The 15,162-nt window shown below is 36.7% G+C and overlaps 2 protein-coding genes and 1 long non-coding RNA gene across 3 annotated transcripts; 1 reads left to right on the forward strand and 2 right to left on the reverse strand.

Moving 5' to 3' along the window:
* Positions 1-109: 109 nt before the first annotated feature.
* Positions 110-6,373, reverse strand: LOC112005379 (uncharacterized). Its single transcript, XM_065775359.1, has 10 exons — positions 6,285-6,373; positions 3,576-3,681; positions 3,206-3,304; positions 3,025-3,090; positions 2,741-2,857; positions 2,175-2,249; positions 1,584-1,686; positions 951-998; positions 697-818; positions 110-585 (listed from the first exon to the last, which is right to left on the reverse strand). Exons 1-10 carry the CDS (start codon positions 6,371-6,373, stop codon positions 487-489), a joined length of 924 nt encoding a protein of 307 aa, XP_065631431.1. The 3' UTR covers positions 110-486.
* LOC112027044 (exportin-2) lies at positions 6,255-11,295 on the forward strand. Its single transcript, XM_024059710.2, is given in 4 exon segments — positions 6,255-7,027; positions 7,030-7,365; positions 7,368-8,668; positions 10,838-11,295. Coding segments are annotated over 3 exon segments (2,148 nt in total). The 5' UTR covers positions 6,255-6,516; the 3' UTR covers positions 10,838-11,295.
* Positions 11,296-12,297: 1,002 nt separating this feature from the next.
* Positions 12,298-15,162, reverse strand: LOC136068345 (uncharacterized). Its single transcript, XR_010629708.1, has 2 exons — positions 13,826-15,162; positions 12,298-12,533 (listed from the first exon to the last, which is right to left on the reverse strand). It is a non-coding gene; the product is annotated as an uncharacterized LOC136068345 (long non-coding RNA).

A 15,162-nucleotide genomic window follows, 5' to 3' on the forward strand; every position in this document is an offset into this window, starting at 1 on the left:
CTAACATAGGACAACCACAAACAACAATAGAATAAAAGATAAACCCTAGGAATCAACACCTAAGGTTGCTTGGAGTTAGCAACAAGCAAAACTGGAGTCGGCACCAGTGAAAAGAAAACATAAGTTTTTAATAATTTTCAAACTGTCTTACAATAATCCCAAAAATTGTTTAAATAGCTAACAGTAAAAAATGCATAAAGAAACCCTAGTTATTAAATGTCCGGGCTTGTTGAAACTCAAGCCCAATGACTAATAGGCTCTAGCCATAAGGCCACAGGTTGGGCCGTCTTCTTTTTCATCCTATAAGTGCATGTAATAGGGGGCTTGTACATCGTGTCTGCACCATGTATCTACAATAAAACTCCTTAACTACTCTAAGGTATTCTTTTCTTCACTCCCTGATTTACAGTATATACTACAGATCACATTTTTTGCAGTGCTGATACTTTATGGTACCAAATCATCTTCAATTCTAGGCAGCTTCCACTATGGCTTGCCCTGAAGTACTTGGACAATCTCGTCTGCTCCTGATTGGATGCCTTTCAAATACTCCGTAAAAACACGCTGCTGGTAAGATCCTCCCTCCTGCAACAGTTTGAAGTGGAAAGAGAAAAGAAGGAACAAAATCAGCTAAATCAGAAGTGAAGCAACTAACATAAAGTTGTCTGACATGATTCACGGAAAAAGGTGTCTTACTGTTCGTATCAAAGTCCGCTCAATTTGTTTTTTAATGACAGCGTAAAACTCATCTGGTGAAATGTCCCCTTTGCCAACAGTCATTCCATTGATCAGAAGCTTGTTCCATTCTTCCTCTGGAGCTGCCACCCATATAATGTCTATTAGTAATGCAGATCAGCAAGCTTCTCTCTTTATCAGAACAAGTAACAAACATTTATTAACATGACAAATTCTACTTAGTAAAGTGTAATATATCAGTAGGTAATAGGAACCTTTTATTATGGCTTCGAGAAACTGCTCAGCCTTCAAAACTTCTTCTCCTGCACCAGAAATATCACTAGGGGCTGGGTCTCTATATCATCAACTTTATAAGCAAAAGCAAGCCAAAAGAAAATGACTATAAAATTTATTCATAAAGAATTTTTAAAAGGGTATCGTTTAACCCAGGAAGCTATATTCATAAATAATAACGAATTTAAATTAAATCCACCAGTATAAATATATAATATGTATGAAACACAGTCAAATGTTTTTTCATAATAGAGATTAAATTTTTTGTTGGCTGTCAACCTACGAAAACCCTCCTTTTTTCAGGTTTAGGACCGGTTGTGAACACAATATATGACAATAAGTACAGACACAATATAGGGCAAGGTCAAATGTATTCATCTTAAATTCTTAATGCTGTGAAAGGCCAACAGAGCATCATTCGACCTACGTAAGGCTTTGGGTAACCTAGTCTTTTTAAATTTTTTTTAAAGAACCATAAAACTTAAAAGTTTCCATTTTCCACTTATAATCCCAGATATTGTCTAATATTTAGGTGATTTAGCTTTTAGTATTTCCATCACCACAAAATCAGATTGTTTGCATGACATTACATCTAAACTCAGAAAGGGTAATACCTTTATTTGCATAACTACGTTTGGAGAGAACTCTGGAAGCATAAAGTTGCAAAACCTTTTGCAACATAGCCTCCAGCCCTGGCTTATCCACATCTTCTTTTGCCTACAGATGATCCACGATACATTTTAGTGACTTAATCGTTTACTATCTCAAATAAGGACTAGCATCTGAACAATGTTGCAAGAAAAATTCATGAAAATCCAAGCATTACCATATGTAATATGAAATTTATGAATATTGATGACAGTCGTTCACATTTTTTTTTTCATAAGTAAGAGTCAGTCACATTATAAAAATTAAATTTAACATACATGCACCATTATGCCTTTGTACATGTATAGAAAGATTGTATAGCTAGTTTGATGCTTGAAGCTCAAAACAATTAGACCTAGAATTATGCAAGAAGACAGGGTATAACTTTTTACTGCAAAAATATGGCAATGTTGTTTGATGGAAAGCATGCTCACATTTAAGTTATGGTGTCTGACCACCATTCAGATTGAATAAAATATAATTTAACGGCAGTAGTTGTAGCTCAATGGTCTTTTGCTATTAATGCAGGCAAAGTTAAAAGAAAAAGACAGACTCACTTTCCGTAGCTGTGCATTGACCTCTGAAAGAAAGCCTTCATCTAGTTGCCCTTCTTGTTCCCTTTGGTTTATCTCCTAAAAATCACAAGATGTAATGATAAGTTACACAAATACAAATCAAAGAGATTTACAACAGTCTAAATTTGCACTAGCAAAAATGAAAACACATGTTAACTAATCTACATGTGCTTCAGTACAGCTGTCCAACCAAATAGGTAACTCATCTAAACAACAAAGCAGCTGAAGCTACCATCTCCAAGTTCTTATTTGCTTCTTTTCTTTCTGTCACCCCATTCATGGCTATATGGCATTATTTCCATTCTTCTAAATAGCCATCAGTGTCAACGAAAACTATAATGGTTGAAATGAAGTTTTCATGTAGACGGAGAACTATAGGTGAAGGGCAGTGATTCACAAGCTTGGTTAATAAGAACATTGTCACATAAAAAGGTTTACTTTTCATGTGACAATGAAGGGTACTGAGAAAAAATTATCCATGAATGATACAGAGTGCCCAACAGAACAATGGAAATCAATTTATAACCAAATTTAAGAAAAAGGTTTACTTTCTCCATCAATTTGAGGGCCTCGGGATCTCTAGGAGGCCAGCGAACCTCTTCCACTTCATCAACCACTGGTTTTAGTATCTCCTTGAGAACATCAGTGGATGACTTTATTTTTTCCTGCGGGAGAAAGATACGGGGAAAATAATTATGAGAGAACTACTAAGAAGAGGAAAAAAGAAGGGGAGGGGGGAAGGAGAGAATAAAGTGATATAACTGAAGCATACAGGGAAATCAAATAGAATTTCATTGATGAGAGAAAGGGACAGAGACAAAGAGAACAGTACCTTAGTCTTATGGACAAGGCAATCCACTATGCTCATTACAGATATAGCCAATTCTTCATAATCCTTCTGCGAAATGACAAAAATTATGTGTCAGTGTGTTTTTGTGCAAAGCAGGGATTTGAAATCAGTCAAACATCAGAATTTCATTAAAAATTAGAATTAACTAAGTAAAAAGGCATGCTTTATCATCCTCTGATTTGCAGGTATCAGTTCTTGCTGCAAGGCGTATCCAAAAACCTTCATTGAAAGCAAGGACATTTTCAACAACAAGCTTCTGAAGCTGTTCACAGAACAAAAAAAAAAGCCGAAAATAAGTTTATTAAAATAGATTAATAGTGGAACCAAATAAAAGATATTTGCAGTTTCAAGTAAATGGAGAGCCACATTTAATCAATATAGAAATTTAATGAGCATCCCACACTTCAGAAGAAAAATTGAAAATATTCATGTGGAAACATTGTGGAAAGAGTTTCTTGCTTGAAAAAAAAAAAAAAAAACGATTAGCACCAGCACCATCTTTTATTTTCCCCTGGAAAACACCACGTACTTACTTCATTTGGATTTGCATCCCTCAGTGTATCTATCAGCCTATCCACTTCAACGGTCTTTTTGAAAGCTTCCTCAGCACCTTGACTGGCTGCATAGATCAAATTTCTCCTGTTTTATTAGATGCAAACACGCAATTTTACTACCGATAACTCCACCAATCAGATAAAAAGAATACTAGAGCTGCGTGACTGTAAAACTTGATCTAATCATTTCAGCATAGGCAACCACAGTTAAATCACACCTATTGGTCTCGGATGATTGAGGTAGAGAGAGCTGGCAGTAATTCAAAAGACTAAAGGATAGCATTCCACTTAATTCTCTAAAATTAAAATACCCATCTAGGGAACACTCTTTTTCCCAATTGAACTCAATAAACAAGTTATATCTATAACATAACTTAATCTACTCTACTTAAGCTATTAATAGTTCTAAAAATTCTTATATTACCAAGCACGCTTATCATAAATCCAAAATAGGAATAGGCCCACGGTTTTTCTTCCACCATTTTCTTTCTTATATGCCTTGAGACCATTGCATAGCATAAATCACCAAGTCTGTTAGAGATAATCCAAGTCCAAGCCCATTGTAAAATCCTAGTCCAATTATACTAGGAATCCTAGTCCTAATTGTAAATGCTGTCCTAACTATACTGTTGTAACCTTAAGGTTAGTCAGTGTTAGCATAGGGTCAGACTATCATGTGTCCGTTTCGTAGTGTTGTAGGAAGTAAAGCTTTAATTGTAGAGCTCTTATGATATAAAGTTTTAACTGAAAAACTCTTTAGAATTTTGAGCATTTGGCAAATTATAGTGAATAGCATTTTAAAAATCTGAATTTATAATGTAGATCCGTTTTTCTAAAAGCTCCAAATTTCAACTTTTCTCGTAGAGCTTTATGAAGATCATAGTGCTCTAGTTGGTGGGTTACCAAATGTTACATTTTTTTTTGTTTTTGTGTTAAAAGCTCAATACATTTTAATACGGAGAGAACTCAATAATAAACATGTAGCAATAACTAGGATAAACAAGTTTCATCAACAACATAACTTAATCCACTCCGCTTAAGCTATTAATAATTCCAAAATGTTCTTGCATTACCAATCATACTTACTACAACCAAAAATATGAAAATTCCCACATTTTTTTTTCTTCCGTTATTTTCTTTCATATATGCCTCAAGACCATTGACACAACATAATTCACCAACTCAAAGACACTCCCAGTAGGTCATACACTCATACTATGCTAATCAAGTACCAATGCACAGAAAAATCACTTGGTACCACAAAAACATTATGAGATAATATATATATATATATATATATTTTTATCTTTACGTAAACCCAAAGACAATTAATTTGTAGAGTATGGGTCAAAGAACTAGAATTAGCAAGGGACTAATAACAATGGATTATCACTCTTTTAACTGTTCATTGATCAGTTTGAATACCTCCTTTTTTCGTTTGAAACCCTCCTCCTCTATTATATAGTCACTCTCACCCTCATCTCCATTGTCCACGTGCTCCCCATCCATGAATTTGCTCAAGCACCTGTCACGTCAGGCAGCTTCTTTTCATCTCTGTGTGAGTGGCGGTAGGTTAGGAGGCACTGTTCAGAGGTCTTCTCCACATAAATGCGGCCAGAAAAGCTGTTGCAATGCATTGAATACGGTGGCAGCAGCCTTTCCCTCAGATATTTCCTCATCCTTATCGTTCCTGAATATGCTTTGAGCTTATCTTGATCAGGTGGAGTCCTCGGACAGTCACTCGGGCTTTTCCCCTACTCAATTAGTCTAGGATATCATATCAGATTAAAACATCTTCCTCAGACAGGAGATGTCCTCCTCGGGCTGGAGATATCCTCCTCGGACAGCGATGATTCTCTACCAAGAGGATTCCACTCCACTCTGGGCCTTGCATTCTCCGCATCCTTCTCTTCGAATGTGAAACAGTCCTCTCGTGGGTATTCGGCCCATTAACTTGGGCCTGACCCCCTTATCCCCCACAAGTACAAATAAATCTATTTTTTACATATTATGTAACAAGAATATAATAGTCAATTTATATAAATTACATTTTTCATCCTTCTCTTTTTCTCTCTAACCAAGCAAAAGAGTTTTTCACTCTCCCACTTTTCCACCTCTCCAACCAAACACACAAGAGGGAAAACTAAATATTTTTCATCCTCTCACAATTTTCTATCCTCTCACTTTTCCACTCTTCCATCCAAATGGACCCTAAGAGACTGAGTGAGAGAGTGTTTAAAAGCGCCAGATTGATATATTGCATAGATTTCGAGTCTTATAAACTTGATTTCTACGTGGCTCCACGTGGCAATTTTGTCCAACTAAGGGTATCAGAAAAATACTGAACTCGAGCTTTAGAAACTCGAGTTCTAATTAAATTTCAAGTTTTAAAAATTCGAGATGATAGTTTCACATATTCTTTCAAAATCGGGTAACTAACGAAATTGTTAAAATATTACTGTTATTTGGAAAGGTTGTTCCTTTCGCCTCTCTTTCTTTAATTATCATTGTTTTATTCAGCCAAACGCATCGTTTAGCCCTTCACCAAAAAAAAAAAAAAAGGACCCACGAAACCAAGTGACGCTGTAGAGGCATTGCTCCTTTTTATATAGCTAATAGGAATAGATATCTTCCCATAAAAAAGAAAAAAAGAAAAAAAAAGAAATAGATATCACAAATTCACAATACAGAAAGGCCCATGGCCTAGTAGGTTGGCCTCCATTGCACATAAAGGTGTGCCCCGCTAACATCTCCCCAAGTGGGAGAGTGTACGTCATAATCCGTTCTATACAAAACCCTTCCTCAGTAGACGACTCCAAAAATTCTCAACTTTTCCCTCTTTTCATTTCAAAATTCTTCTCTACAAACCACCAAAAACCCTAATAGAAATCTGAAAATCTGAAAATTAATTTCGATTATTATGGAGTGGAACCCCGAAACCCTACAGTTCCTCTCCCAATGCTTCCTCCACACACTCTCCCCAGCTCCCGAGCCCCGCCGCCTCGCAGAGTCCTCACTCTCCAAAGCCGCCGACACTCCCAACTACGGCCTCGCCGTCCTCCGCCTCGTCTCCGAACCCTCCGTCGACGAGCAGATCCGCCAAGCCGCCTCCGTCAACTTCAAAAACCACCTCCGCGCCCGGTGGGCCCCGGCCTCTCCCGACGAATCAAACCCCGTCATCCCCGACCCCGAAAAGGCCGAAATCAAAGCCCTAATTCCGAATGTGAGGTTGAGGGAGGAGGACGAGGAACTCTTTGAAATGAATTATGTTGAGTTCATTCGGAGGGATATTGAGGGTAGTGATCTTGATACTAGGAGGAGAATTGCGTGTGAGCTTCTTAAAGGGATTGCGACCAATTATAAGCAACAGGTCACTGAGATAGTTTCTGCACAGATTCAGCATTTGTTAACTTCGTTTGCTGCAAACCCAGTTAAAATTGGAAGGATAAGGACTGTGCCATATACTTAGTTGTCTCCCTTGCTACTAAGAAGGCTGGGGGTAGTTTGGTCTCAACAGATCTTGTTGATGTTCAGAGTTTTTTTGCTTCAGTTATTGTGCCGGAGTTGAAGGGTCAGGATGTGAATGGGTTTCCGATGCTTAAGGCAGGTGCACTGAAATTCTTTACAATGTTCAGGAATCAAATATCAAAGGATGTTACAGTTCAGATTTTCCGAGATTTGGTTCGGTTCCTTGTTGCGGAATCAAATGTAGTTCATTCTTATGCTGCAAGTTGTATTGAGAAACTGTTGCTGGTCAAGGATGAGGGGGAAGATCTAGGTATACCGCAAACGACATTGCTCCATTTTTTGTTGAGCTGATGACCAACCTATTTAATGCCTTCAAATTTCCAGAGTCCGAGGAGAATCAATATATAATGAAGTGTATCATGCGGGTTCTTGGGGTAGCAGAAATATCTTCTGAGGTTGCTGGAACTTGCATTTCTGGACTGACCTCTATTCTCATGGAAGTTTGCAAAAACCCAAAGAATCCAATTTTTAATCACTATCTGTTTGAGTCTGTGGCCATTCTTGTCAGGCGGACGTGTGAGAGGGACCCCTCTCTTATATCAGCTTTTGAAGCAGGCCTCTTCCCTTCCCTCCAGCTGATATTGGCCAATGATGTAACTGAATTCTTTCCTTATGCATTTCAGCTGCTGGCTCAGCTTGTTGAATTGAATAGACCACCCATTCCTCCAAGCTACATGCAGATTTTTGAGATTCTCCTATCACCTGAGTCATGGAAAAAAGCTTCAAATGTCCCAGCACTTGTCCGTCTGCTTCAGGCCTTCCTTCAGAAGGCACCCCATGAGCTTTTGCAAGAGGGGAGACTTATCAAGGTGCTTGAAATATTCAACACACTTATCTCATCGCCTAGTACAGCTGAGCAGGGCTTCTATGTTCTCAACACTGTTATTGAGAGTCTTGAATACGATGTAATTGAACCCAACATTCGTAATATTTGGGCTATCCTTTTTGGGCAGCTCCAAAAATGGCGAGCAGTAAAGTTTTTGAAGTCTTTTTTGATACTTATGTCACTCTTTGTAGTCAAACATGGTTCTATGAAGCTTGTAGATTCAATGAATTCTGTTCAGGCCAACATATTTTCCGTGATTGTGAAGCAGTTTTGGATACCTAATCTTAAGCTGATCACTGGAGCCATTGAGCTTAAGTTGACTGCAGTTGCTTCAACCAGGCTTATATGCTTTATAGGTGAATCTCCAGCTCTTTTGGATGCTGCAAATGTTGAACTATGGGGAAAAATGCTGGATAGCATTGTTACTCTCCTTTCACGGCCAGAGCAGGATAGGGTTGAGGAGGAACAAGAAATGCCAGATATTGCAGAAAATGTGGGTTATACTGCTACCTTTGTCCGTCTTTACAATGCTGGGAAGAAAGAGGAGGATCCTCTGAAAGATATAAAGGATCCAAAGGAGGTTTTGGTAGCATCATTGGCTAGGCTTTCCTCCCAATCTCCTGGGAGATACCCCCAGATCATCAATCAATATCTTGATCCAGCAAATCAAGCAGCATTACTTCAGCTTTGCAACACTTATAATTGCCAAATAGTTTGAGTAAGTACTTATTTGAAACAATTTTCCTCACTTTTATTATTTTACTATTGTGTTGCAACCATCATTAGTACATGAAAATGTTCGTTTTGATTTCTATTAGGAATACTTGATATTTAAAATAAAAAATAAAAAAAAAACATTTTATGGTACTATAATGATGGTTGAATCAATTATTTCTATTGTTTGTTATTTTCTGAAATGGTTTGGGAATGAAGCGCAATTGCTAGGTCAGGTTGAAGATAATGAAAATTTTAAAATTGGTAGCGATTTGGAGATGGGTATTATCTGTTAGATTTGGTTTAGGTTTGTAGTTACCATCTATGGGGTTTGGGCGGTTAAAAATGGTTCCTTGGAGAGCTTAGTATATGTGGTTGTTATGTTAACTGCTTTGTTATCTTTCAATTGTCTATAAAAAAAAATATCATCTACTCTTTAGTGGAAATTTGGTGCTTAATTGGGGGCTTGGTATAGATATATGGTGGTTATTATGTTAACTAACCTGTTATCTTTCATTTGTCTATAAAGATGCTTTATTTTTGGTTGTTTGTTTTTATTTATTGGTAATTGTTGTTGTTGTTGTTATTGGGGGTTTGGGTTGGGGTTGGGTTGGTTTGGAACATTTGGGAGAAATTTTGGGGGAAATGGGGATGGAAAATTGAAGATTTGGAAGGGTGAAGGGAAACCCATTTTTGATCTTTTGTGGTATTTGGCAATTGCGTCTTTGCTGTTTGCTGTCTTGTAGATAGATATGGTTGAAGAAATGGGGATTCAGATGTTTGTGGAATAAAGTTGTGGATTTTTTTTTTTGTCTAAACACTACAATTGATAAAAGTAACTGAGAGTATGACTTCAAATGAATAGAATGGCCGACCCTAACTAGTCTAGGCTTGGCTGTTGTTGTTGATTATTTGTTGTTGTTAATTATTTCTAGTGTTTGAAGGGGTAAAAGGGGGAAAGAAAGACACTCATTTATATTGGATAGCTTGGTATTTGACTTTTTCATGTTCTATGGTTGTTATTATATTGTTCTATTTATAGAAGTTCTTAGAAGAGGATATACAGGGCTTAGAAGGCTGTTATTGTAACAATTTTTCTGTATACTTGTTGAGTTGAAGTTGAAGCTGTGCTGGGAAGGAAAGACAGACAATTGATTGGATGATTGTTTTTTGGTCTAAGAAGTGGCCAATAGTATGTGGGTTGAAAGGGTTTTGGCTTATTTTAACCGCTTCTGTGTATACCTGTGTCACACTTGATCTTTGTGTTGCTTCAAAAAGAAATGTTAGGGGAAATGATAGGGGATTAAGATGGTACGGTATGCTGTTTATCAAGATATATTACACAGTTTACACTGGTGTGTATAAGTGATTTTGTACCATATTCAAGTGCTCCTTAATGATAATCATTTGGATTTTGGATCAGTTACATATGGTGGTAATTGCATTATGAACATGAGTCTTGTTTTTTCTGAAGAGATGGAGAGTTTATGGTAACATACTGTTTTGTTTTGAAGTCCTACTGGGTTTGAAGTAAAGTGCAAAATTTTCAAATATAATCCCAGTTAGTATATTTTTCTAGTGAAATTTATTCTTTACTGATATGTTTTTTTTTAATAGGTTTTACTGATATTCTTAATGAAGCTTCCCTAACATTTTTAGGACAGATGCATGCATACAAATGTGTGTACATGTTAATGTATAAATGTGTGCGTGTTCAATATGTTTCTATATATTGTCCAGCCTCCCCCAAATAAAAATTCTTGACTTCACCCCTAAATTGTAAATAAATTAGTTTTGCCTATTTAAGGTATAGATTTTAAATATGGAAATGAGAATAGTACACTATTTTGTTTGTAGGAACTATATCTTCTTTGTTGTTATTGGGCTGGCAACGTTGTTGGCACCCATAACATGAGAATCCTCTTTTGTACACTGAATTGTTACTTGTATCTGTATTTATTTGTTAGGTTTGTTGCTTCTGTTATTTATTTACTCGTGCACTCAACTCTCAAGCTGGTCTTATGCTGGCTTGGTAGAGAATTAGGTTGAAATGTCCTTCAATCTTTATTTACTAGTGTCACCCGTTCTATGGTTGTCCTCTCTACTATATATTTCGTGCTTTATCTTTTCGGCCAAGAGGATCATCTTATCATCCGATTTTGCTACCTTACAGGATCTTATCAGCAATGGAGTGGGGTTAATTTTGGCCAATGTTTCAATCAGTCATCTTTAGCATGCTTGGTGAGCAGATGGTACATTACCGTTGCAGTCAACTGGTCTACATGGTAGCAGCATCATTTGATTGTACAATCTCACAAGATCTTATGCCATAGTGAGATGTGGAATTTTTGTGTGAACTGTTCTCTTCGTCAGATTACCATGCACAGCAAGCAGATGGGAGTTCCACAATGTGGTTCCCTAGGTTTTGGGGTTTTTTTTTTTTTTGAAGGGCCTCCATCTTCGTGATGTTTTCATGGTGTCATGTTTAGCCTACATTTGTCAACAAATTGTAGACTATATTGCGATCAACCAAGTTATACTGGCTTCATCATACATGTATGCTATAGTGTCATTTTTGTTTCAATTTTCAACGAGTTATCCAATGGAACTATCGGCATCTTTTGTGATTAACATGTTTTAGCTCGAAATAGGGTCTTAAAAAGTGGCAAATGTTGCACGGGAAAAAGAATACCCAACAAAATCTAGGCAAAATTCAATTCAAAGAACCTTCTTCCGGGCGGTCGGATTAAGATACAAATCTTTTATTTCTTGATCTGTTTCGTCCGGCCAAAATAATCAAATATCACTTTGAATTATTATACTAATCAAAAAAATATTATTAATATATTTCTAGTGTCTATTACTTTTACGTCTATTTCAATATTTTCTCCATGATATATGGGTCCGTTTGGATAACACTTATTGTTGCTGAAAGTTGATAAAAACTAATTGTTGCTGAAAACATTGTAGCAAAATAATTTTTAAATGTGTGAATAGTGTTGTGGGAATCACTTTTAATATTAAATAGTGCGTGAACAGTACACGCACAGTAAATTTTTGCCTCCAAAGTGAACAAGTGCGGCCCCAAAAAAAAAAAAAAAAAAAGGAGAAAACGCAGAAGTGAAAACGTGCCGTGACTAACCGAGCTATCCAAACCCAGGCATAGATTGATTGCAACCTTGGATCGGTTAATTGGTCATCAACTGGAGCAAAATGTGAGAAGTTATCATGATTTGCACTCTGTTAACCTCTGAGTAAGGCTAGAATTTGATTCAAGGATGATGCATTGGATTTCTACAGCAAATAGCAAACTTGCTAAGGTATAGCTCATTAACCATGTACATAAAACCAAGATAATTGTAATTCATTGCAGCCACCATTCCACTTTCAATTAGTAATTTAGTACACTGCTATCAAGCAAAACATAATGACTTCAATTACAACACCCAAAAAAACCAAAAACCAATTTTTCATTTGTGATCACGTATTCATAAATTGTCAATAATTTGTTGGCAAGCAATGAATATAGATTGCAGCCATACACCAAGATCCATTGATGGCCATCAAGATCAAGTTGAGACTACACTGTGTGGCAAACAAGAAGCAGAGGCAAAAGGAGCAGCAATTAAGATCTGAGAGAAAAGACATGCCATTCTTCTTATAAAAATCATCTGTTGCTTACAAATAATATTACAATTGTTCCACTATCTCTAAAATTAAAGAAAACAAAACCAGAAATAGAAGACCTAGGATATAACTCTCAAAGATAACATAAGGATGAATTTATTTCATTCTCCAAACTTTACTTTTAGGCAGCAGAAGCATGATCCCATGCCTTGGTGGAAAACTAATTCAGCTTTAGACATGAACTGCACCATAGACGAACAAAACAAGGTCAACAAGAAAAAAATAATAAGAAAGTTTAATCAGGTACACCTAAATGATTGATCCAAGAAAAAGAAACAATCTTTCTAGATAAGTGAAAAAGGTAAGAAACAAAATAAGTTCAAGTCTTTGATATTTGGATTTCAGTAAAGGAGAGCTTAAAATATTAATCTAGATTCCATTTGTAAGTAAAAACCTATAAAAATCAGTATCTATAGGTTCAACAGCAATCTTTTATTCTCTTTTTTTTTTTTTTTTTTCTTTTTAAAATTTTCAAGTTACACACCATATCTAGGTTTGACAGCAATTTTTTGTTCTTTTTTTCCATTGATAAGTTTTACATGCACCACAATAGGTCTTTGCACCCATGACCTCACTCTTCCCTTTAAACTTAAAAGGGAGGAGATTCCAATTGAGCTAGAGCACATTGGATGCAATTTTTTCTTTAACACTTGCCACTCTTGATCAATCAAGAGCAAGATCTATGAAAAAATGATCTTATTAATTTCTCAACAGATTACCTTTTTTCTTTCATTTGGGATTGTATAACATTCCTTACAACTTTTAAGTATCAGCATAACACAAATTCCTATTTCAATAAAATAATGAAACCTTTTTTTACGTCATCACTGATGCCAATGCAGTGAGGGGACTATCAAATTCTTACAATAAATTTTCCAATTCAAAGTGTCATATTTAAAAGCTATGATTCAGCTCATCCAGGATCAAATAAGAACCATAAACTAAACTACACAACAATTCCCCCACCACCATACTAAACACACAACCTATTTTATCACCCTCCTTTCTTCTGTCCCTTATCCCCCATATAGCCAAAAGACTTCACAAAATCTTCACAATCACTTATGAAAGGCAAAGGGGAGAAAAACGTCAAATTATAGGTTCTCCCAAAAGAACATTACACTACTTGCAGCCCTTGTAATTCAAAAAAAAAATAAATAAATAAGAATCAATTATTTGAACTGGCACAATAATACTTTACTAATAACCAATTAAACCACCAATTCATACAGAGAGAAGAAATTTGCCAAATGGCATCATTATACATTGACATGTAAATGGTCCAGCCCATGAACAGCATCTAATTCTATGAACAACCAACAAGAATAGCCCAAGTCAAAATTTCTGAAATTTTTTTATTACATTTAAAAATCACAATTAACTAAACAAAGGGGAAGAAATATAAGAAAGGCTTGATAAGGAAAGAACAAAAACAATTCATCAGGAACTGAACTCTTTCTTTAGTATTTCTTACCTTTACCTACAGATGTGAATCAAACGACATGGTTGCTTCTGCTGCCAAAAGGATGTGGAAAAAAGATCAAAAAATGCTCCTGGTCTAACCGCTTGATCATCGTATCTGGGAAGGAGAACAGAGCAACCCTGAAGCATCTGAACCAACCACTGCAAGATCACAAAAAGTACAGAGCTGCCCTCTGTTGATATTCCCACTTTCTATAGCCAAATTGAATCTAGTTCTCTCATCTTTCACAAAATGGAGAGCAACATCTGGGAAGCCCTTCTGTTGAAGATAAGCAATCACAGCCTCCCCAAAAAGCTGTGAGTTCCTTATCATGCTCATAACATGGTCATATCTCTTTTTCAAAAGGAACAGCTTGAAAATATATTCTGTCGCATCAATAACTATAGATCTGTTTTTTCCATCACGATCCAAGCAAAAGATGGTATTGCCAGATACCTTTGTAATGTATATTGGGACATCAACAGTTCTGATTATCCCACTATCTCCATTTGGGAGGCAGTACTTAATGTGATTTAGAGTCGTATAAATAAAAACACCATTATCATCCCAGGCACCACTCTTTACACGGATTGTCTCATGAAGAGTGCATTGGTGAACAAGCTTCTTGCTAGCAATGATAATGGCATGCTTGCTGAGTAAAGCAACATTCTCCATGTCAAGAGACCAAACAACATATTTGACAAAAGGGGTTTGAAGTTCACCAAGAACAAGCCTCTGCTGGAGATCAAAAATAACCACTCTATCCTCGGCCCTACAAAGCAAGTTACCTGTTCCAGCATAAAGATTGCATCTGCAGCTATAGGAAGGGCACTCTTTTTAACAATCTCATTTTTCAGATTCTTCACCAAGACCTGATTGTTGCTCTTCTCAAGCACAGCGAACCTATTCCGGGCCACAAAGACAGCTGATCCCCCAGGACCTCTCTTTGTTTCTTGCAGACTATCACCCCTACCAATGCTATCTTTGGGTACGAAATACAACTCATAAGATCCCCCATCAACATCCGAGCAGATTAGAACAGCATTTTCAGTGGGACTATAGGAAAGAGTCCTTGGACTCTGATTCAAGCTAGTGGAACCGGGCCGTCGAATTGGCATTACTTGTGTATCCTTTTGAGCTGAAAACTCATAGAATCGCAAAAAGCGATCTTTGGTATAGAATAGAGAATTACCACTTACTGCAAAGGCAGGCCGTTCTCTCTCCAACTTGAAGACAATCATGCCGCTGTCATGACCAGCTGCCAAAAGATTCATCTCACGGTGAGATGCAAGAATCCAGAATCGATCATGCTCATGACGGAAAGTTTGAACTCCAGTTCTCTTTGTTAC

The sequence above is a fragment of the Quercus suber genome, unplaced genomic scaffold (genome assembly GCF_002906115.3).
Source record: "Quercus suber isolate HL8 unplaced genomic scaffold, Cork oak 2.0 scaffold_110, whole genome shotgun sequence".
Classification (NCBI taxonomy): domain Eukaryota; kingdom Viridiplantae; phylum Streptophyta; class Magnoliopsida; order Fagales; family Fagaceae; genus Quercus; species Quercus suber.

What these genes read in the sequence shown, in the direction of transcription:
- LOC112005379 (XM_065775359.1), bottom strand. Translation starts at nt 6,373, where the DNA reads ATGACGTACACTCTCCCACTTGGGGAGATGTTAGCGGGGCACACCTTT. An exon ending in TCTCGAAGCCATAATAAAAG is followed by an intron (nt 819 to 950) that starts GTTCCTATTACC and finishes TATGGGTGGCAG; the next exon opens with CTCCAGAGGAAGAATGGAAC. An exon ending in AGCGGACTTTGATACGAACA is followed by an intron (nt 586 to 696) that starts GTAAGACACCTT and finishes AAACTGTTGCAG; the next exon opens with GAGGGAGGATCTTACCAGCA.